The sequence below is a fragment of the Tachyglossus aculeatus genome, chromosome X1 (genome assembly GCF_015852505.1).
Source record: "Tachyglossus aculeatus isolate mTacAcu1 chromosome X1, mTacAcu1.pri, whole genome shotgun sequence".
Taxonomy (NCBI): Eukaryota; Metazoa; Chordata; class Mammalia; order Monotremata; family Tachyglossidae; genus Tachyglossus; species Tachyglossus aculeatus.
In genome coordinates, this window is record NC_052101.1 from 69159180 (window position 1) to 69183928 (window position 24749).

Genomic DNA, 24749 nt, shown 5'->3' on the forward strand with positions numbered 1-24749 from the left:
AAGGGGAGCAGAAGCTCCTCCAGTAGCATCCGTCCCCACTCCCGTACCAGAAAAGTCTTGCCCTGTTGGGACAGGGGGCGCGGCTGGCTTGTCCCTACCTGGTTCATTGGGTCCATTGTTGCGCCTCACCTGTTCACCGCCTCCCTCCCCCCAGAACCTGCAGCCGCACACAGTTCAGTCCGGTTTTCCCCTCCCTGACTCGAACCCGTTAACACGGAGGGGCTTTGAGACTGCCGGCAAACAGGGGCAGCTCCTCAGAAGGAGGCACCGAGCGCCCCCAGAGCTGGGATGCGCTGCACAGACACACACGTGAGCTAGCGCACCCCCCCCCCCCTGCGCGAGAGGGAGTCGAGCTCGTCGGAGAAGGGAGCGAGGGGAGGGAGGAGGCAAGTGCGGGACAGAACTTAGGGTGGGGCGACCAAAAGCCCGAGTCGGCCACCGACCGCCTGGCATTGGCTAACCGAGATTCCGAAAGGGGAGGTGGAGATGACGACGCTCCAAGATTGGCACAAACTCTGCCGCGAGAGAGGAGAAGCAGAGGGCAGGACCGCGGGAAACTTGGGTACCAGTTTAAGGCAGTACACTGAGCTGAGCAAGACGACTTTCTACTTAGCAAGGAGAGCAGCATCTCTCTTTCACCACCCCAACCCCTCCCGCGCGTATGTACGTACACACACAAAACGACCCAGATAAATCTATTTGCTCACCTCCCTCTCCTTGTTCCCAGATCCAGAAAACATCCGAACTGGTTCGGGATGAAATCAGCCCTGGGATTAACCTCCACAAACCCGTCAACCAATCTGAGGGAAAAAGGATGCGTTTTAAGAAACGTTTCTGAGGTGGAAACCAACTGTGAAATGGTAGGGAATAGTTCACTTCATTGTGCTACACTCTTCCAAAGGCTTTCTTCCTTCTTAGGTGTAGCCCCCTTTTCCCTCCAGGCCTCCTATAAGTCTCTCTCTTCTCCCCTCTAGGAGTAGGTGCCACAACAAAATGGGCTCCCAGCAACACAAATAGGCAGCCCATCTGTTTCCCTCTGAGGTCGTTTTTAGAAGTAGAGAGATATAGCATGAGGACTGGGAAGAAAGAAGCCAAATTTGAGCAATGATGGGTGTGCATTGATCTGGCTGCCACATCGTATGCTCTACAAATGGAAATTCAGGGAAAGCTGGAAATTCAGAGGGAGAAAGTATCCAAAGAACCACTCAGACCATCTGCAGTTAGATGGTTCAGTTCCCAATTCCTTTCCCGCTATGGATTTCTACTCTAATGCTACTCATAAGAAGTAAAAACTGAACTAGCTCATTACTGTGTATGAATATAGGGGCACTATATTCACAGACTAGATACAACTGTACCACTACAAAGATCAGAAGGTTTTCAAGATACCGTTTGCTACATTTAACCTTTTTTCTTGACACTACCAGTGGCACACTGCTATTGAAAACATCTCATTCTGGATTCTTTCATATACTTCCAACTTCCTCAGTCATGCCACTGTAGTTTTCCACTCATTCAATAATATTTGAATGCGTACCAAGTGTGGAGCTTATAGTCCTAGCTATACCTAGGAGAGGTACTTATAGTACTTCTAGGCACTTATATGTCCAAGCTCTTTTCATAGCAAAGCTAGAGGTGCTTATAAATGTAAGAGACCTGGTCCCTGTTCTCAAGGAATTTACAATTAAATGCCAGAAGACAGACAGATATAACTGGTGTATAAACAGATGGAGAAGGAAAGAGGAGACAATTTGTAGTAGGAGTATGGAAAAATGAATCAAAAAGAGTGTGCAAATTGATAGCATTTCTGAGTGCTAAGACTGACTGTTGGTAAGACATGACTGGAGGTTTTAGAATTTGGGTGAGGAACACCTCCTGGAAGAGGTTTTCAGGTAGGCTTTGAAAATAGTAGAGTGGTCTGTGGTCTGGAGGTTCACAACATCTTCCAGATCTCCCCCTTACTCTCCATCCAAACAGCTACCACGCTGATCCAAGCTACCTCCCTGGTCCAAGCTCTCTTCATAAAAATACTAGACCATTCTATCACCTTTCACACTGGTCTCTGTCTCCAGTTTCTTCCAGCTCCATTCTATAATAATAATCAGAAAAATTATGGTATTTGTTAAGCGCATACTATGTGTCAGGTACTGTACTGAGTGCTGGGGTGGGTACAAGCAAATAGGGGTAGACACAATGATGGCATTTATTAAGTGCTTACTATGTGCAAAGCACTGTTCTAAGTGCTGGGGAGGTTACAAGGTGATCAGGTTGTCCCATGGGGGGCTCACAGTCTTCATCCCCATTTTACAGATGAGGGAACTGAGGCCCAGAGAAGTTAAGTGACTTGCCCAAAGTCACACAGCTGACAATTGGTGGAGCCGGGATTTGAACCCCTGACCTCTGACTCCAAAGCCTGTGCTCTTTCCTCTGAGTCATGCTGCTTCTCCTAAACACAGTCCCTGTCCCACATGGGGCTCACAGTCTCAATCCCCATTTTACAGATGAGGTAACTGAGGCACAGAGAAGTGAAGTGATTTGCCCAAGGTCGCACAGCAGACAAGTAGTGGAGCTGGGTTTAGAACCCATGACCTTCTGACTCCCAGGCCTGTGCTCTATCCACTACGCCATGCTGCTTCCTGTATTACTTCATGGATCATGTTTTTAAAGAGATATTCAGCACTCATCTCTCCACTCCTCCAAAGGCTTCCCATTTCCCTCCAAATCAAGTCTCCTTACAATTGTCTTCAAGTCTCCCCATCTTACGTTGCTGTTCTTCATCCTCCACTCCACAGCTTGGTCTCCTTATTCCTCCCATGCTAACCTAACTGTACCTTGCTCTCCACTATCCTCCTTCCAACCCATCCGTTACACTGTTCTGATGGATTGGAACTCCCCCTTCTTCCCCAAATCCATCAGGCCATAACTCTTCCTACATTCAAAACCCTTCCTTCTGCAACAAACCTTCCCCATTTAGTCTCTGTCACTTCAAGATGAACAACCCACCAGCCATTTCCAGCACTTGTAGATATATGTTCATAGATCTATGCTTCAAAAATATATATATGGCATTTGTAGATGTATATGGCTCTCTATATAGAGAGAAGCAATATGGCCTACTGGAAAAGAGCAAGGGCCTGGGAGTCAGGACCTGTGTTCTAATCCAAGTTCTACCACTTAATAATAATAATAATCATTATTATTATGGTATTTGTTAAGTGCTTACTATGTGTCAGGCACTGTAGTAAGCACTGGGGTAGATACAAGCAAATTGGGTTGGACACAATCCCTGTCCCACATGGGGCTCACAGTCTCCATCCTCATTTTATAGATGAGGGAACTGAGGCACAGAGAACTAAAGTGACTTGCCTAAGGTCACACAGCAGACAAGTGGCAAAGCTGGGATTAGAGCCCTAGACCTTCTAACTCCCACACCCGTGCTCTATCCACTACACCATGCTGTTTCCATACTTGTCTGCTGTGTGACCTTGACCCTTTCCTCTCCATCCAAATCACTATCACGTTAATGCAATCATCATCATCATCAATTTATTGAGCGCTTACTGTGTGCAGAGCACTGTACTAAGCGCTTGGGAAGTACAAGTTGGCAACATATAGAGACAGTCCCTACCCAACAGTGGGCTCACAGTCTAAAAGGGGGAGACAGAGAACAAAACCAAACATACTAACAAAATAAAATAATAGATATGTACAAGTTAAATAAATAGAGTAATAAATATGTACAAACATATATACAGGTGCTGTGGGGAAGGGAAGGAGGTAAGATGGGGGGATGGAGAGGGGGACGAGGGGAAGAGGAAGGAAGAGGCTCAGTCTGGGAAGGCCTCCTGGAGGAGGTCACTAATCCTATCCTGACTGGATTACTGCATCAGCCTCCTTTCTGACCTCCCAACCTCCTGCCCCTCTCCACTTCAGTCCACACTTCACTCTGCTGCCCAGATTATCTTTAAGAAGCAGCGTTGCTCAAGAAGCAGCGTGGCTTAGTGGAAAGAGCACGGGCTTGGGAGTCAGAGGTCATGGGTTCTAATCCCGGATCTGCCACTTGTCTGCTTTGTGACCTTGGGCAAGCCACTTAACTTCTCTGTTCCTCAGTTACCTTATCTGTAAAATGGGAATTAAGACTGTGAGCCCCACGTGGGACAACCTGATTGATTGCCTTTTATCTCCCTGAGTGCTTAGAACAGTGCTTGGCACATAGTAAGCACTTAACAAAAAACATCATCATCATCTTTCTACAGAAACATTCTGGGCATGTCACCCCCCTCAAAAATCTCCAGTGGTTGCTTATCAACTTCCATATCAAACAAAAACTCTACACTATTGGTTTCAAAGCTCTCCATCACCTTGCCCCTTCTTACCTCACCTCCCTTCTCTTCTTCTACATCCCAGCCGTCACACTCCACTCCTCTGGTGCTAACCTTCTCACTGTGCCTCTATCTCTCCTGTCTTGCTGCCAATCCCTGGCCCATGTCATACCTCTGGTCTGGAACACTCTCCCTCCTCAAATCTGCCCAACAATCACTCTTTCCTCTTTCAAAGCCCTACTGAAGGTGCACTCCTCCAAGACGCCTTCCCAGACTACGCCCCCTTTTCCTCAGCTCCCCCTCCCTTCTGCGTCACCTCAACTTGCTCCCTTTGCTCCCCCATCCCACAGCACTTATGTGTATATATCTATAATTATATATATATATGCCTGTTTACTTGTTTTGCTATCTGTCTCCCCCCACCCCACCAGACTGTAAGCCCATTGTGGGCAGCGATTGTCTCTCTACTGCTGAATTGTACCTTCCAAGCATTTAGTACAGTGCTCTGCACACAGTAAGCGCTCAATAAATATGATTGAATGAGTGAATGAAAGTCACTTTACTTCTCTGTGCCTCGATTACCTCATCTGTAAAATGGGGATTAATTCATCCATTCAATCATATTTATTGGGCATTTAATGTGTGCACTAAGCACTTAGCCCTTAGCAGTGATTAAGACTGGGAGCCCCATGTGGGACATGGTCTGTGTCCAACCTGATTATCTTGTATCTACCTTAGTAAACCAGTTGCATAGTAAGCACTTAACAAATGCCATTAAAAACCAAATGTGCATTTGGGTATTTGTTTTTATTACTTCAGCTATAAATGCTTTTATATAGGTCTCACCCATTAATAATAATAATGATGGCATTTATTAAGTGCTTACTGTGTGCACTGTTCTAAGTGCTGGGGAGGTTACAGGGTGATCAGGTTATCCCACTGGGGGCTCACAGTCTTAATCCCCATTTTATAGATGAGGTAATTGAGGCACAGAGAAGTTAAGTGACTTGCCCAAAGTCACACAGCTGACAATTATAAGTATCTGGTTAAACAGGGAATAGGTCATTTCATTGAGCTGCATTCTCCTAAATACTTAGTTCAATGCAATTCATCTGGTGGGCACTCAAACACCATTTCCAAATACAAATTTGGATTAGCAATTATTTGAAATCTTAAAGAAATAACAGGGTTGTGAAAAAGTGAGTTTCAAAGTGATGAATACATTCTCAGGAAATATTTTCCAGACTTCCCTCCTCCAAGGGAGGATAGTTAAGGGAAAGAATGACCATTCCTCCATAGGAGACCAATGTGAATTTTGAGTAGAACTACACCTAAGGTTCTCTGTGACCATCTGCCCCACACCCATAAGGGTCCCAAACTAAATAGTTCAGGAGCTTGTGCCAGAAAGGTGGACCCTTGGATTGCTCAACTTGTGAGGTGGCACGGCATACATGCCAAAGGGCAAGTGCTCAGGTCACCCCTGTATGTGGACAATCATGAGTTGAGGGCATGGTAGCACTCAGTATTTCTGCATCTGGTGAAGGGATACAAGAACCTAGACTGATGGGGGGTCCTTTGTAGCCACTGCATGGAGGACACTAGCTGCATTGGGCCTGGAGCACCTACCTGCTGTGACATGGGACACCCTCACGGGGACTTGCCCAAGTTGGGATGGGGAACTCAGAAGGTTGGTAACCATCAAAACCGTATTTAGCTACTACAACCAGCCTGCCCCAAGGTGTGCAAGGAATCAGATATTTGTGCTTGATTATCTAATTGCTAGCTATAAAAAACTCGGTTGAAGTGCTGACATGATCATTTACCTGTTTAGATTAGTATTTGTATCCAATAAACTTTTTACCCCTTGTATCACTGGGGTCTCATTCATTCTTGACTCAGAATCCAAAATGAACCCAGTTCCGACTCTTCCCCCTTCAAGGTCAGTTGATGGCTCTCGCTCATCTCTTCCTCATTCCCCACCCTCAACCTGCCTCAGCCTCTATATTACAATATGAGTTAGCCACACCGTGTAGAGGTGGGATAAACAAAGAGAAGCAGACTAACAGTTTTAAAAAGCATTCTGGAGGCTGGAAGTACCAGATTATAAATGTATGTATGTCATTTCAAGCAGGAAAATTGAGATTAAAGCAAAGCCTAACCTCTTCTCACTCATTCATTTTTATTGAGCACTTACTGCGTGCAAAGCACTATACTAAGCACTTGGGAGAGTACACTACAACAGACACATTCCCTGGCCACAACGAGCTTCTCCCCTTACCCTCCAAACTCCATGTTTCATTTGCGTGTAGCCAAGATGAAACAGTGAAAACTCATGGTTGTGAGTCCCCCCAATTCTCCTTTTCATCCTCTACAATTCCAATTGCAGAAACTTCAACAGCACACAAGATATGCTGATATGCTGTCCTAAACAGCTGCTTTCTCAGGGATAATCAATCAGTGGTATTTATTAAGCACTTATGTGCAGAACACTGTATTAAGCCCTTGGCGAATAGAATACAACATAATTAGTGGACAAGCCCCCTGCCCATAATGAACTTACAGGCTTTAGGGGGAGACAGACATTAATATAAATGATTTAATATATAATTTAAATATATGTGCATAAGTGCTTAGGTGGAGAGAGTGGATAGAGTCTTTTGTTCCACACAGCAGCTCTTCTTTGCCCATTTGAACAGTAGAATACTGATCAGGTGAACTAACTGCACGTAGACCTTCCCAGACTGAGCCCCATTTTTCCTCTCCTCCTCCCCATCCCGCCCGCCCTACCTCCTTCCCCTCCCCAAAGCACTTGTATATATTTGTACAGATTTATTACTCTATTTATTTTACTTGTACATATTTACTATTCAATTTATTTTGTTAACAATGTGCATATAGCTTTAATTCTCTTTATTCTGATGATTTTGACACCTATCTGCATGTTTTGTTTTGTTGTCTGTCTCCCCCTTCTAGACTGTGAGCCCGTTATTGGGTAGGGACCATCTCTATATGTTGCCGACTTGTACTTCCCAAGCGCTTAGTACAGTGCTCTGCACACAGTAAGTGCTCAATAAATATGATTGAATGTTAAATATCTCCAGGTCACATGACACTTTGATCTTCAGTTCACCTTCACTGGGCTTTCTACAAGATGAGTGATATCAGCTGAGTGATTCAGAAAGTCATATAGAGTAGCAGGAAAAATTATAAGCCCACGTTTTGAACTTGATGTACCAGTTTTCCTTACCTTTGGCTTTAAAGCATTCAGTCATCTTGCCCCATCTCACCTCACTGATCTACTACAGCCTAGCCTGAACACCCCATTTCTCTTAATGCCAGCTTATTCGTTGTGCCCCATTCTCATCTATCTTGCTGCTGACCCCTTTCCCACATTCTCCCCCTATCTTAGAACTACTTCCCCCTCCATATATGCCAGACCACCACTCTCTCCATCTTCAAAGCATTATTAACTTCACATCTTCTCCAAGCGGTCTTCCCAGATTAAACCTTGTTTTCCTTGGCTTGCTCTCCCTTCTGAGCCATCTATGCACTTGGATCTTTGGACATTTGATATTCACCCCACAGCACATATGTACTTATCTTTAAATTACATACTATATAGTATAAATTGTTCATTTATTCATATTGTCTGTTTTCTCCTCTAGACTATAAACTCATTATGGGCAAGGAATATGTCTAATTCTGCTGTATTGTTTTCACCAAAGCAGTACAGTGATCTTCACATAGTAAGTGCTCATATGCCATTGAACGATTTTCTTTTCAATAGGGTAAAACGTACAGACTAACTCTTGAGTTGCATGTAGAGATAAGTGCATAACAAAGTTAGACCATTACCACATGGTATTTATCAGTAGAATTCACATTAGGGTGCAACTGTGAACAGATAGGAATTTTGCACCTTGGAGGAGGCTATGCTCTAGCCCTCAAAGAGAATAATGCTAATTTCACTTTCTCAGCAGGTTAAATGAGATCATTCCTTAGCTGCAAGGACTATTTTGGGGTCAAGGCTTTTCTGAGTCTTCTTTAAATTCAGGCAACAGGTTTTTCCTGAGATTTTGTACCCTCTGAGGTGAGTGTCTTAGGGTGATCCCTCATGTGACATGATGCACCATTTTAAAAATGGCAGCCACACATGCAAAAGGACAACAGGAACTTGAAGTCACTGTTGGGGTTGGGGGCTCTGAGGTAGGCAGAACCTCCTAGTGAGGGTGAAGATAGATGTGTTGCTGATGTAGGGAAAGTGTAAATTACTGGGGATAAGATTATATGCTTTTTAAAAAAATGTAAGTTCTTGCTTTAAAATAATCTGCCAGCTAGGCCTCGATTGAAAAAAAGGAAGAAAGGGATCATCCAAGAGCAGGCTAGACCTGGATTAACTGAGCTGCAATATAAATTCCCGGAAAAGGCAGCATGTGTTAGTGTTTTTAGTAATTTCATAACTGGCAGTCATCTTGAGTGAAGGTACATGAGGGTAGGTGGGAGGTGATGATCACCTTAACAGGAAGTAAATCATGAACAGGCTGCTTTGTCAGACAGTGCAGTGAAAGTTGCTGCGTTTTGAGGTAACTATCACCTGCTCTGGCTGCTACTCCACTCCCACAGAAGGATGACTCTGAGAGCTTTGAATTGGCACAGGTGTAGAGACACTCCTCATCACAGGGGGATTGTGCCAAAATGGCAGTGACCAGGGCCTCACATACATTCCTTCCTTAACATCCATCCAGGCTCTTCTCATGTTCTCCCTCCTTCTCTGCCCCACTGCCAGAAATATGCTCCAGATCTGAGTCATCCTTCTGTGGGAGTGGAGTAGCAGCCAGAGCAGGTGATAGTTACCTCAAAACACAGCAACTTTCACTGCACTGTCTGACAAAGCAGCCTGTTCATGATTTACTTCCTGTTAAGGTGATCATCACCTGCCACCTACCCTCATGTACCTTCACTCTGTCTCCACCAGTTCCTACCATAGCTTCCTGCCCACCTCTTCACCCTCAAATCAGTAGCAGCATGGTTTAGTGGATAGAGTGCTGGCCCAGCATCAGGAGGTGATGGGTTCTAAATCCCACTCCTCCACTTGTCTTCTGTGTGACCTTGGGCAAGTCATTTCTCTGGGCCTCAGCTACCTCATCTGTAAAATGGGGATTGAGACTGTGGGACAGGGACTGTGTCCAACCCGATTTGCTTGTATCCACCCCAGTACCTAGTAAATTGCCTGGCACATAGTAAGCACTTAAATACCAAATTATAAGAACTATCTTTCTCTTGGCCCCCCCTTGGTACTCTACTCCCCATGGGGATTGTTTCTTTTAACATGGTTGCACCTATCACCAAATCCAGCAGCCCTCTGCACTTCCACCATTTCTCCCCACTGCTGCTACACTAGGATTATTCAATGCTAACTGGCCTATTCTTTTTCTTTGTTAAACTATTTTTTATTTTTGACTTAGCAACTGCCTTTGCTTCATTCCCCCCAACGCCCTGCCACCTCTCACCTCCTCTTTCCTGCAGCCACTAGGGCAGGAAGAGGGTCAGCAGTCATAGTTCCCTCCCAGGTCTCCTTCAGTCAATCAATCAATGGTACTGCTTGAGCACCTACTCTGTCCACACAGCATTGTACAATTCAATAGAGTTAATGGACATGATCCCTGTCCACCACTGCTGCCCTCCCCCAGCTAGGCTCCATTTTCCCAATTTTTGGCTAGGCTAAGAAGAGGAAACTGCTGCAAGCTGTTGAAGTGGGTTGGGGGTGTGTGTGTGGATTGCAACAGTAGCAATCAAGCTAAGCTTTAAAAAATGTTTTAAACTAAAAAAATGATGAAAGCAGTGAAAGGGAGTGTTAGAGGACCAGGGAGATGGGGGTGTTGTGTTTGGAGTGGGAAGAGTGAGAGGAAAGCTACACTGGGAACCAAGGAGAACAGAGTGAGAGGGAACAGGAGAGGTGTTTGGGAAGAGGCTTACTTCATGGTGAATCCACAAACAAAGCTGAGTAGAAAAATCACTTCATAAGCAGGTGATTTCTGCCAGGCTATCTTGGAACCCAATTGACAAGAGAAATCGGTTCCTGTGTGATTCAGACTCCAGCTTTGAGAAAGTTTTTAAATTTTTACTTGTTACCTCTTCCTGCTGCTCTTCCATTGCTTCTTTGTGCCCTGAGTTTCATTATATGTCTCTATTTTCTGCCATAATGACTGCCCCCTCTGGAGTTCTTTTAAGTACACCTGTGAATGGTCTACTCGCTAAGCCACAGGTTTTTTAAAAGGTGTAGTTCCTGTTTTGCACAACAATCGATCGTGTAACCCTAACAATGATTTATGGCTTGGTCTGCATCATAGATCTTTCCCTGATTAAACTCTTTAAGACTAAGACAAATTATGGACAAAAATAGTATCAGAAAGGAGAAATTCTGAATCAAAATTTCAAAAATAAAGCCAACTTCATTAAGGTAAAGTAGCCTTATGACAGTGCAAAGAAAATGTATTAATCAATCAATTGTATTTATTGAGCACTTACTGTGTGTAGAGCACTGTAATAAGTGCTTGGGGAGTGTAATATAACAGAACTGGTAGACACATTATCTGCCCACAGTGAGTTTACAATCTAGAGGTGGGGACATATATTAACATAAACAAATACCTAATGGATATGTACATAAGTGTTATGGGGCTTTGGTGGGGGGCTAATAAAGGGTGCAAATCCAAGTGTAAGGGTGACACAAGGGAGTGGGAGAAAAGGATATAAGGACTTTGTTGGGGAAGGCCTTTTGAAGGAGACGTGCTTTTAATATGGCTTGGAAGGTGGGGAGAGTGATCATCTGACAGATATGAAGAGGGAGGGGATTCCACACAAGGGGCAGAACATGGGTGAGGGGTCAGTGGAAAGATTGATGAGATCAAGATACAGTGAGTAAATTGGCCTTAGAGGAGCAAACTGTGACCGGAGACCTTTCACATGTGAGGTGTATTCTCAAAGATTATACAGCTTTGTGCATTCATTATATGCCTTCTGTGGTAACTTCTCAAGAATAATTTTAACTTTCTGTTCTTCATCACTGAGAAATTATCAGTTATATAGCCGCTCAAACTTTACTTTCTAATCTTTTAATCACTATCCCTATTCCCCTCTGGATCCTCTCTGAGCTTTTCACATTTTCCTAATTGTGGAGTCTAGAAATAGTAGGACAGTACGAAGTCCTGATCAGTGTTGTTTAGCATGCTTCTTAGCGAGTGTAGTAGTGGTAGTAGTAGCTCCCACTGGGTACAATCAACTGTACTAAATGCTAGGGAAATACAAAAGTTACAAGTTCCTTGCCCACAAGGAGTTCACATTCTAATAGGGGAGACAAGCATAAAAATATTTATAAATAAATAGAGTAGTATTTTTTTGTACAGTTGAATATACATATACAAGTTACAACCACTCCACAATTATATTTATTGAGCACTTACTGTGTGCAGAGTAGTGTACTAAGCATTTGGGAGAGTACAATATAACAGAGTTGGTAAACACATTCTCTGCCCACATGGAATTTACAGTCTAGAGAAATACTCACAGCTTGCTGGGGGTGGGGGGAGGGTACATCCAGTATTGTTTGATACCATGACAATCCAGTGCATCACGTACCCTATATTAAAGCCATTCATAATACAGCCATACTTCCAAGGGACATAACCCTGCTGCATCATGTAGTCAGCCTGTGTACAAAAATGCTGAGGATGGTTGTAATTAAATCATGGCCAGGATTCCAACTTGCTATAATGTAGTTTTCACATCTACTTTGATGGTTTTTGGGTGGGGTGGGAGAGTTGAACAACAGCTAGCTGAGCAGCTGTAAATGACTGACCTAATGTTTAGCTTGTGGACCTTCATGATCCTTAGATCTTTTTCTTTCACAATTGGTCATTCTCCATTCAACATTTAGTAGGGTTGCAGGAGTAATGAGCACCTATTGAAGTAGGTCTCTGTATTAACGATTGGGAAGAACAGAATGAAGTCAAAAGTTCCCACCCAATAAGGAGCTTAGATTCTAAATGGTGAGGTGATTGTTCCTATGAAAACACACCTACTTTGTTTCTTTACACTTTGCTAATTTGTCAGTGTCCTATATGCACACAACCAACTTGTCATTTACGACTTCGTCTAGTAGGAATATGTTTGAAACTATGTTTTCACAGATGGCTAAGAATGTCATACTAGAAATCGAAGAATCATTGAAATAGTCCCATTCTTGGTTATCTATAGATGCCAAACACTCCCTTGCATGACAATCTAATCGGAATAAAAACCCAGAAAAATTGTTACTTTTGATGAAATTATCGAGAGTGATTCTGTAGTGGTATGTAGTCACTTTTTTCTTTCAAATAGCAAATACTGCCAAGTTGAGCTACCTTTGATAATTTAATACTTAACATTTATGTGGATAGAAAAAAACAGAAGATGGAAAGAATGGAATTGACTCTATCTTTTATTTAAAAGTGTGCCATTCTAAATTTCCCTGACAACTTTTTCCTGTATTAAATTCCCCAGATGGTAGCTAGCACTTCTACTTCCGTATGGCAGATTGGCTTTCACATCTGCTCTGATTAAACACAATAAATCCTTAGTGTAGAAATCACACAGTGACTAGGTCTTTCTCCAACTAAATGTTTCTACACTTAATTCTACAATTTCAAGATATTAGTGATCTGACTATTTTGATATCACTCTCTCATCAAAATTTTAATAAATTACCAGCTCTTGTTTCGAGGATGCAGAAGATATTGCATATTTTGGAAAAGGAAAGCAACTCTCTGGTGCCTAAAAATAGGTTTTTACTAAATTATAATTTACTAAATTATACTGCACTGATTCCTGCACCTGCTTGGCAACAGTACCTAGAAGAAAGGTACAATTACTAGCACTTTTCCCAGAGATAGTAGACAGATTAAGGAGAAAATAATATGTAGTATATAAAAAATGGTTTCACAAAGTATTCCAAGGCATAACTAGACTCCCTGATGACATTTCAGGATACTGTCTTGGTAAACTTGAATTCATTTCAAATATATCATATATAGAGAAATCTATCCTTTAGCTCACCACCTCAAGAAAAATTAGGAAAACAGCCAAGTCAGGATTTCATTTCAAGAGTCCTCAAAATTCAGAAGCATATTATGGTTGGATTTTTTTTTCTTTTTGTTCTTCAAGTAAAACCCCTTGTCTCATTTTGTTCTCAAAATTTCCAAAGGTAAAGGTCCTAATGCTTAAAACATTCACTAATCAGATGACACAGGAAATTGCTTGGACAAATGATGGTAATTATCACCTATTTCTATTGTTCCTTTAGTACAGAGCACATTCTATTAAATGGGAAGTGTAGAAAATTGAACATATTAACAAAATCTGTAATTTGGTAAGAAGAAGGAACTTGGATATGTTTCCCTTTACATGGTTCATAACAGGGCCAAAAAGGAAGAGTCCTTTTTCCTTGAGTTTCTATGTTTTTGTAAGGAATATTATGGTACTAGTTCATCCTGAAGACTAACTTCTATAAACTATCTGGTGGAAAAAGCATGGCTTTTCTTGCCTAATCCCTTTGGCCAAGTTAAACTAATGATTTCAAAGAAGATCAGTTGGTTGTTGCCACAGTAGGAACTAAAATGAAGAGTAGTAATGCCTTCTTGACTTTGTCATAAATGTTCCCATTTTCATACAAACAACTTTAAATCCATCTTTCCAACATATTCGGGGACAGCTAATAATCATCATAAAGAAACTGAGGCATACAAAGCATAGTCCCAAAGTAGCAGAGTCAAGTTTCCAGATCCCTTAGTGCAGTAATATTTGTGTCAGTGTAACAAGACAATGAAATAATCCTTTTCCAATTTTCTTACTGGATGCTTATCTACATGTCATGAGAGAAAAGCTCTCTCACAATGGAAGGAAAAATAAAGTATTCTTTCCTTTCACATCAGACATCTTTTCATGAGAGGGGTCTATTACTCCAACACAACTATTGATGGATTTACACAAGCCACAAGATATGGAAATCCGTCTTTGACTGTGTAGATCCATTAGATTGATTTAAGCTCCGTTTGGGCAGCAACTGTATCTACCAACTCTTTTATACTCTACCAGGCTTCTAGTACAAGGCTCCGCACACAGTAAGCAGTCAATACATATCACTGATTAAGTATATTTTTTTGAAGAACAGATCTGAACAAAATCCAACCCTAGGAGTAATAAGAAAAAAAGTGGTGGGAGGGGAACTGGCAAAACCTAAAATGTCTACCAATTAGGTGGCCATACAGGCAACCATAAGAGATAACATTTTTACAAGAGAAGGTTGATTTTAAAGATAAAAACTGCTCGTGGAAATTATGAGCATTTTGATGTTTTGAAAAAGCATCCGAGCATAAATTAGTTTTTAAATCTTTGTTTGAATTAGACATTCTGCTTTCAGAAAGAAAAACTGCACATGAACACTTTTATGTCTTCCACTTCAGAACAAGCAGGATGTGACTTTGATATGATTTTTCTTGTTGAATGTTTAACTATATTTTTCCTTTATTAGGTATGCAGGGATAAAATATTCGACACTATCTAGCACTCAACACACACACACACACACACACACACACATACCAGCTATAGGCTACTAAGGTCATTTTTGTCCATGATGTTACTGTATTTCTTTGCACATAGAACATTTTTCCTCTTAGAAATTAAGATCTTAACTGCTCACAGTACATAGTTGCAGGTTGGTCTGGGATTACAAATGAATCTGGCCTATAAAAGAGGGGCATTTGATACATATCTTGGGCATCTCTTCCATTTATCCATGTGCATGATACATATCCATTGGCCCCTCTTATGTTCCAGGCCAGGATTTCTCTACCTTGCCAGCAATCTCAAGGATATTTCCCCTTTCTGCCTTTTTGTGATTACAGCTTGAATGGTTCTCTGTTCCTCAGGTTTTCAAGTGCAAGTGTGACAAGGGTGCCGACAGATATAATGGGATTTGTTCTATTGTGGGATCTTCAAATTGGTTTTAAATGAGTATCCCTGAGAAGGCTTCATGAGAAATTATGCTCACTCTTGAGCAGTGAAGCAAATCTTAAAAGTTGAATCATGGTCTAAATCATGCCCAAAGGTAACAGAGGTGGGTGAGACCAGCTGTTCTTTGGGGTTATCCAAGATTGTTTCAAATGTTTTCAACTCTTTCCTGAATGTGTGGACCCAATACCCAGAAACTTTACTAATCAGTGGTATTTAATGAGCAGAGCAATTGGGAGAGTATAATACAACAGAATTAGCAGACAAGTTCCCTGCCCATAATGAGCTTGCAGTCTACAAGGGGGAAAACAGGTGGTAATATAAATAATTTATAATATATAATTCAAAGATACATACATAAGTGCTGTGGAGTTGAGGGTAGGAATAAATATCATATGTCCAAAGGTCACAGATTCAAGTGCATAGATGACATAGGGACAGCAAGCCAGGGAAAAGAAAGCTTAATAGGGAATGGCCTCTTGGAGATCTGAATTAAACTCCTTAACTCTCTCCCTAATTATCTTCCCCTATCTTGGACAGGTTCTGCCTAACACAGTATTATTATCATTGTTATCATTAATTGTAACTACAATTACGGGATGTTAAACACTTATCAGACTCAATCCCTGTCCTATATGGGGCTCACAGTCTAGTGGGGAGGGAGAATAGGTATTGAATTCTATTTTACAGATGAGGAATCTGAAACACAGAGAAGTTAAGTGACTTGTCCAAAGTCACACAGCAGGAAAGTGGTGAAGTAGAGATTAGAACCAAGGATCTCTGACTTCCAGGCCTGTGCTCTTTCCACTAGGCCATATTCTTGATCTTTATTTCTCTATACATTTAGGTGACTCATGGACAGAGCTGGGAAACACCTCTTTCCTCAGAAGGAAATAGCATGGATAATGTCTTCAGAAAGAAGGGGCTTAAGGGCAGAATTAGTCACTGTGAAGAAAGAGCCTAGTGATTGTTTAGGAAAGAAATGTTTGTCAGATGAAATTTGCCTTGTTATGCCCAGCTAAAGCAATTTTAAGGGAACTGAGAGTTTGCCCTACATTTTTACGTCATCCAAGGTGTTATAGTAAATTAACAGCTGGAGGCAATGATAAAAAATCACAGATTCTGATTGAATCAGATTCCCTGGTAAAACTGAATAAAATCAGGACACATATCATTCTTGCCACCTTACAGTGAACAAGTAACCTGAATTAGCCTCTTTCAGGTTTGGCATTGATTTCAAGGATCGATTTTTACAATTTTCTTGGAAAATTTCTTTTTTTTTTAAGTGGTATTGGTTAAGCATTTAGTATGTGTCAAATACTGCTCTAAGCCCTGGGGCAGATACATGTTTTCCACATATGCATTTTTCAGACTCGGTTATTTCCTAATGTTCAATATTTTGAGAACTATTCAGAAACCTTCTGTGATTAGTTCAATTTTTCAATATAAGAACATGTCAAGAAACATACACAATCAGTAATGCTGACCAACCCCAAACTAAAGAGTTTCATTCACAACTAAATTGATTGAATGAATGAATCAATGGTATTTATTGACTGCTTATTGTGTTCAGAACACTGTAGTAAGCACTTAGGAGAGTACAATGCAACAGAATTTGTAGACACATTCCCTAAAGAAGCTCTTTGGCCCAGGATCCACTTCCAAAACATCACTGAAGAGTTCAGATGCATAAAGCCTCATCACAAAGAAGGAATCATGAACAGATGGCAAGAACACTAGCCTTCTGAACTAGACTTTCACCCCTGGGGAGGAGGTCCTTCGAAGTATTTAAAAAGAACCAAATGTCAAGACATGTCCATAGTTTCAACTTTTGTGGAAAATATTGTTACAATCGAAGCTATATTATTGACATTCTTATGATTAGCTGTGTAAAGTGGAAAAGCCCGTGAATTTGATGGCAATCTACAGAGAAACAGGGAGCCTAATGGTTCAACTATATGTGACTGAATGTATTGAGGAAGAGTCTCGCTGTGGGATGTGCTCCAACTGGAGAAGAATGTGGTCAACCCCATAAAAGGTTATTGGATGTAGTTTGAGTGGGGTGGCTAACCAAAACCTTATAAATTGGACATGGATAAAATTCCCAGAATTCATCAAAGCTAAGGTGGAAATCTTGCTATCATGCTCCTGAAACCACAGTGGTAAAAGAAGGTTTGAGTGGGCAAATGAGCTAAAGAGGTGCTACAGAAAGAATGTGATAAAAGTCTTGCTTATTACATCATCCAGCATCGTGCCAAGGAATATACTATAATGATTGTGGAATTTGTGAAGTGCTTATTGAGCCAAGAACTACATAACGTGCTAGGGTTGATACAAGATAATTAGCTCAGATATAGATATAGCTTAGAGAAGCAGCATGGCTCAGCGGAAAGAACCTGGGCTTTGGAGTCAGAGGTCATGGGTTCAAATCCTGGCTCCACCAATTGTCAGCTGTGTGACTTTGGGCAAGTCACTTCACTTCTCTGTGCCTCAGTTACCTCATCTGGAAAATGGGGATTAAGACTGTGAGCCCCTTGCGGGACAACCTGATCACCTTTTTACCTCCCCAGCAATTGGAACAGTGCTTTGCACATAGTAAGTGCTTAATAAATGCCATCATTATTATTATTATTATTATATAGTCCCTGTCCCATATGGAGCTCTCAATCTAAGGAAGAGGGAGAACAGATATTGACTCTCCATTTTAGAGATGAGGAAACTGAAGCACAGATAAATTAAGTGACTTGCTAAAGGTCACACAGAAGGCAGAGTCCTCTGACTACCCTGCCTGTGCTTTTTCTGCAAGGTAGACCATGCTGAGATTGATTCCCAAATTTACCTTGCTAGCCTCAACCTTCCTCTCCCTCTAAAATCTCACATTTCCTCCTGTCTCCAGGACCTCTGTTCAAGACTTCTTTTTGACTAACATTACCCCAGGGTGCCTCAAACTCAACATGTCGAAAACTGAACCCTCATCTTCCCTTGCAAATCCTCTCCTCCACCTAACTTTCCAATCACAATAGACAACACCACCATCCTCCACATCACTCAACCCTGCAACCTTGGTGTAATCCTTGACTCCTCCTTCTCTTTCAATTCTCAAATTTAATCTGTCAATAAATCCTATAAGTCCTTCCTCTAAACATCCAGAACCTGCATTTTTTTTCCATTCAAACTGTCACCATTCTGGTCCAATTACTTGCCATATCCTAACTCAACTACTGCATCAGCCTCCTCATACACCTCTCTGCCTCTGTCCTCTCTACTCTCCAATCCATAGTTCACTCTGCTGCCCAGATCAACTTTCTAAAAAGCAGTATGGTCTAGTGGATAGAGCACGAGTCTGGGAGTCAGAAGGACCTGGGCTCTAATCCCAGCTCTGCCATTTATCTGCTGTGTGACCTTGGGCAAGTCACTTCACTTCTCTGTGCCTCAGTTACCTCAACTGTAAAATGGAGATTAAGACCGGGGGCCTGATTTGGAACAAGGACTGTGCCCAACCTGATCCTGATTAGCTTGTGTCTGCCCCAGCACTAAGTACAGTGCCTGGCACATAGTAAGTGCTTAACAAATACCACAATTATTATTATTAAAACATCATTCTACATAGGTTTCTCCCACCTGAAAACCAATGATTGTTGCCCATTTCTCCCTTTATCAAGCATAAACTCAATCAGTTCTCTCCCTCCTAATTATTCTCTTCTCCTGCTACACCCCAGTTTACATGATTTGTTCCTTTCAAGCTAGTCTACCCACTGTACCTTGTACTTGTATCTATCCCATTGCCCTCCTTTCACCTACCTGGAACTTCCTCCTCCTTCATGTCTGGCAGGCTACTGTTTTCCCTCACCTTAAAAGTCTTTATGACATCACATCCCTTCAGAAAGCCTTCCCTGATGAATCATTCATCTCCCCACTCTGGATCCTCTGATCCCAACTGCCACTTCAGCAAGTCTACCTCACTTAAGCCTATTACTCACATCTACCTACAACATTTTGTACATTATTTGTATACTTCCTTCTATCTGTAATTTTAGTGCCTGTCTTCCCCATTAGATTTCAAGTGCCTTGAGGGTAGAGATCCTGGTTACTAATTCTATTGTACGCTCCCAGTTGCCTAGTACAGAGTACTCTGCACAGGAGCTCAATATGTACTATTAATTGGATTTATTAATGCAATACCAATGGGGATAGGGGAAAGATCTTAAATTAATTGACCCAGGAATGGAAAGATGTAGTCTACGGAGCAATGACAGAGGAAGAATGAGATGTCTTGGTAGTACAAGAAAGCATATCAAAGACCAAAGGAAACATCAAATCAAGGAATAGGCATAGAATGAGTCATGGGGATAAATTGGTGATTTTCTTAAAAAAAATCTAATGAGGAAGGTGGTGCAAGGGTGGCTGGAGTGGAGTCTTAATGTTTGTGCACCAAAAACAAGCAAATAAAGATGCGAATGTTTTAGAATTATGAGCATTACTAAGGGTTTGAGGTACTCACACAAGAAAATATGAGAATGAATATTAATCATTTTGCAGATTCATCAAAATGATATGAGTGCCAATAAGGCTGAAGCTTTACCAAAGTTTCATACTAATTTATACCCAGGAATATATGGAAGTATATGTGCAGTCAGTTTTCTGGAAATTCCAGTTTTATATTCTTGAATAACCCCACCTGAAGGGAAAACTCACATTGTGCATACCTGTTGTCTTTGACCAACACTACCCACATGTGCACAATTGTTTCTCCTGACATCGTGCTTTAACCAGACAGAAGAGAGTTGTCAGAAGAATGTAGCCTAGTTCTTCAACCGTGTCCTATCCAAAATACAGAGTGAAAGGATATTTTATGCGAGAAATGCCTATATGGAAATAAGGGCCTGAGGAATTAAAAATGTTTAATCAGGCACATAATTTAATTCATTCATTCATTCAATCGTACTTATTCGTTCATTCATTCAATCAATCGTATTTATTGAGCGCTTACTGTGTGCAGAGCACTGTACTAAGCACTTGGGAAATACAAGTTCATTCATTCATTCATTCAATCGTATTTATTGAGCGCTTACTATGTGCAGAGCACTGTACTAAGCGCTTGGGAAGTACAAGTTGGCAACATATAGAGACGGTCCCTACCCAACAACAAGCTCACAGTTTAGAAGCGGGAGACAGACAACAAAACAAAATATATTAACAAAATAAAATGAATAGTAAATATGTACAAGTAAAATAAATAGAGTAATAAATCTGTACAAAAATATACACAGGTGCTGTGGGAAGGGGAAGGAGGTAGGGCAGGGGGAATGGGGAGGGGGAGAGGAAGGAGGGGGCTCAGTCTGGGAAGGCCTCCTGGAGGAGGTGAGCTCTCAGTAGGGCTTTGAAGGGAGGAAAAGAGCTAGCTTGGCGGATGTGCGGAGGGAGGGCATTCCAGGCCAGGGGTCGATGGTGGGACAGGCGAAAATGAGGCACAGTGAGGAGGTAAGCGGTGGAGGGTGAGGGCTGGGCTGTAGAAGGAAAGAAGGGAGGTGAGGTAAGAGGGAGCAAGGTGATGGAGAGCCTTGAAGCCGAGAGTGAGGAGTTTTTGCCTGATGCGTAGGTTGATTGGTAGGCACTGGAGATTTTTGAGGAGGGGAGTAACATGCCCAGAGCATTTCTGCACAAAGATGATCTGGGCAGCAGCGTTAAAGTATAGATTGAAGTGGGGAGAGACAGGAGGATGGGAGATCAGAGAGGAGGCTGATGCAGTAATCCAATCAGGATAGGATGAGAGATTGAACAAGCAGGGTAGTGGTTTGGATGGATAGGAAAGGGTGGATCTTGGCGATGTTGCGGAGGTGAGACTGGCAGGTTTTGGTGACGGATTGGATGTGAGGGGTGAATGAGAGAGCGGAGTCGAGGATGACACCAAGGTTGCGGGCTTGTGAGATGGGAAAGATGGTAGTGCAGTCAACAGTGATGGGAAAGTCAGGGAGAGGACAGGGTTTGGGAGGGAAGTTAAGGAGTTCAGTCTTGGACATATTGAGTTTTAGATGGCGGGCAGACATCCAGATGGAGATGTCGAAGGCAGGAGGAGACACAAGCCTGAAGGGAGGGAGAGAGAGCAGGGGCAGAGATTTAGATTTGGGTGTCATGAGCGTAGAGATGATAGCTGAAGCCATGGGAGTGAATGAGTTCACCAAGTGAATAAGTGTAGATAGAGAACAGAAGGAGACCAAGAACTGACCCTTGAGGAGCCCCTACAGTAAGGGGATGGGAGGGGGAGGAGGAGCCCATAAAAGAGACTGAGAATGAACGGCCGAAGAGATAAGAGGAGAACCAGGAGAGGACAGAGTCTGTGAAGCAAAGGTTGGACAGCGTGTTGAGGAGAAGGGGGTGGTCCACAGTGTCAAAGGCAGCTGAGAGGTCGAGGAGGATTAGGATAGAGTAGGAGCCATTGGATTTGGCAAGCAGGAGGTCACTGGTGACCTTTTTGAGGGAGGTTTCAGTGGAATGTAGGGGACGGAAGCCTGATTGGAGGTGGTTGAGGAGAGAGTTGGCGTTGAGGAATTCGAGGCAGCACGTGTAGATGACTCGTTCAAGGAGTTTGGAAAGGAATGGTAGGAGGGAGATAGGGCAATAACTAGGAGGGGAGGTGGGGTCAAGAGAGGGTTTTTTTAGGATGGGGGAGACGTGGGCATGTTTGAAGGCAGAGGGGAAGGAACCAGTGGAGAGTGAGTGGTTGAAGGTGGAACTTAAGGAGGGGAGGGACAGGGCAAGAGAGTTCATAAGATGAGAGGGAATGGGGTCAGAAGCACAGGTGGCCGGAGTAGCACTTGAGAGGAAGGAGGAGATCTCATCTGAGGACACTGCTGGGAAGGATGGGAGAGTAGCGAAGAGGGTTGAGAGCCGGGGGGTTGGAGAAGGGGAGGAGTGACTTTGGGGAGCTCAGACCTGATTGAGTTAATTTTACTAATGAAGTAGGAGGCCAGATCGTTGGGGGTGAGGGAAGGAGGAGGGGGAGGAACAGGGGGCCTGAGAAGGGAGTTAAATGTACGGAAGAGCTGATGGGGATGATGGGCATGGGTGTCAATAAGGGAGGAGAAATAGTTTTGTCTGGCAAAGGAGAGGGCAGAGTTAAGGCAAGAAAGGATAAACTTGAAGTGAATGAGCTTGGCTTGGTGTTTAGACTTTTGCCAGCAGCTTTCAGCAGCTCGAGCATAAAAGCGAAGGAGGCGGACAGTGGCAGTGATCCAGAGCTGTGGGTTAGTGGTATGAGAGCGGCGAAGGGAAAGGGGAGCGAGTGAGTCGAGCTGAGTAGAGAGGATCTGATCATCAAGATTGGGTAGAGAGGAAAGGGAGGCGAGGTGGGGTGTGAGGTGCTCAGAAAGGTGGATGGGGTCGAGAGAGTGGAGGTATCTGTGAGGTAGTAATATAGATTTACAGGGGAGAGGAGTATGAGTATGGAGGCAGGTGAGAAGGTTATGATCAGAGAGAGAGATTTCAGAGTTGGTGAGGGTGGAGATAGTGCAGCAGTAGGAGATGATGTGTGACCAAGTTGGTGAGTGGGTGAGGTGGGGTGGAGCAGGAGGTTGGCAGCATCAAGGAGAGATAGAAGGCCAGCGGCAGAAGAGTCACCAGGGATATCCATGTGGATGTTGAAGTCTCCGAGGATCAGAGTGGGCATGGAAAAGGAGAGGAAGATGGTGAGGAAGGGGTCAAAATCATAAAGAAGTTGGTGGTGGGGCCGGGGGGGCGGTAGATGACGGCTACAAGAATCTGGAGGGGGTGGTAGAGGCGAATAATGTTGGCTTCAATGAAGGATGTATGAAGCCACTGGCCTGAAAATATACTAATTTTCCAAAGTCCCTGACTTCTGGATAGGTCTTTATCCATAGGTGACGTGAAGAGAGATAATTATGCCAAGTCAATAACACCTCACAGAGCACTGTAGCTGGAACCTTGGAAAATATCAAAACTTGTGAAATTGCATCTTCTGAACTGCTGCATCAATGGCAAATAGAGTGTTGGGTTTCCAAGGTGTCCAAACTTATCATAATTAAAAAATACTATTGAAAAGTATTTAATTTCATTCCTTGCCTTATAAGAATACCAGTCTCAGGTGAGCCAACACATTCAATCTGGGTTTAATAAGTCATGTGTAACTGGGGCCATTGGATGGGATGATCACAAAGCAATTAGTAGCAAGGAAGTTATTCTTTATCTATGGGGGAATAATCAGGTGAGGGGAGAAGAGAAGGTGATTTGTGCAAAGTCAATAATAATTAAAATAATGATAATGATAATAGTATTTGTTAAACACTTTGTGCCAAGCACTGTAGTAAGTGTTAGGGTAGATAGCAAGCAGATCAGACATAGTCCTTGTCCCACATGCCATCACTGTCCAAAGGGAAAGGAGAACAGGTATTTTATCTGCATAATTTGCACAGGTAAATTGAAGTGGAAAGTCAAACAATTAATTGAGAGGCAGTGTGGGAAAGTGCACTGGGCTGGGAGTCAGAAGGCGTGGGTCCTAATCCTAGCTCAGCTACTGGCCTGCTATGTGACCTTGGGCAAATCACTTTTCACCTCTAGGCTTCAATTTTCCTTATCTGTAAAACGGGGATTAGATACCTGTTTTCCCCACCTCTTAAACTGTGAGCCAATGTGGAGTTGAGACTTGATTGATCGATTCATTCATTCAATTGTATTTATTGAGTGCTTACTGTGTGTGGAGCACTGTACTTAGTGCTTGGGAAGTACAAGTTGGCAACATATAGAGATGGTCCTTACCCAACAGTGGGCTCACAGTCTAGAAGGGGGAGACAGACAACAAAACAAAACATATTAACAAAATAAAATAAATAGAATAGTAAATATGTACAAGTAAAATAGAGTAATAAATATGTACAAACATATATACAGGTGCTGTGGGGAGGGGAAGGAGGTAAGGCAGAGGGGATGGGGAGGGGGAGGAGGGGGAGAGGAAGGAGGGGGTTCAGTCTGGGAAGGCTTAATCTTGATCTGACCCATTTTGTATCTACCCCAATGCTTAGTGTATAGTACATGCTTAGTAAATACCATAATATTTATTATGGTGAATTCAATCTATACAGCCAGTCTGGCTCATGAATGCCCCAAGCACTGCTTTTTTTCTAAATTACAAGTCTTTTTTTCCTGAATTATTTAGAGAACAGTTTCAACTCATCAATTTACTGTGCCCACATAGGCAATTAGAGCTGAGAACTTCTGCATTCTAATTTCCATTATCTGCAGCTGCCCCATGCTGGACTATACATAAGAATTACCAGAGACAATCATTTTGTGAGGTTTAGAAGAAGCATATTTGCATAAACCAAACACTGTATACCTTGTTTTTGAACTCCTACCTTATAAGTA

The 24749-nt window shown here is 42.6% G+C and overlaps 1 protein-coding gene across 2 annotated transcripts in view; it reads right to left on the minus strand.

Moving 5' to 3' along the window:
• Positions 1 to 755, minus strand: part of SYNPR (synaptoporin) — a 320964-nt gene extending 320209 nt beyond the window's left edge. The window contains exon 1 of one of the 2 annotated variants that reach the window (XM_038772931.1): positions 708 to 755. In XM_038772931.1, coding sequence (XP_038628859.1) covers positions 708 to 740 — 33 coding nt within the window. In that variant the 5' untranslated portion in view covers positions 741 to 755. Of the gene's footprint in view, positions 1 to 98; positions 323 to 707 lie in introns of those variants that run through there. The other variant, XM_038772933.1, reaches the window with a different exon arrangement.
• Positions 756 to 24749: the final 23994 nt, after the last annotated feature.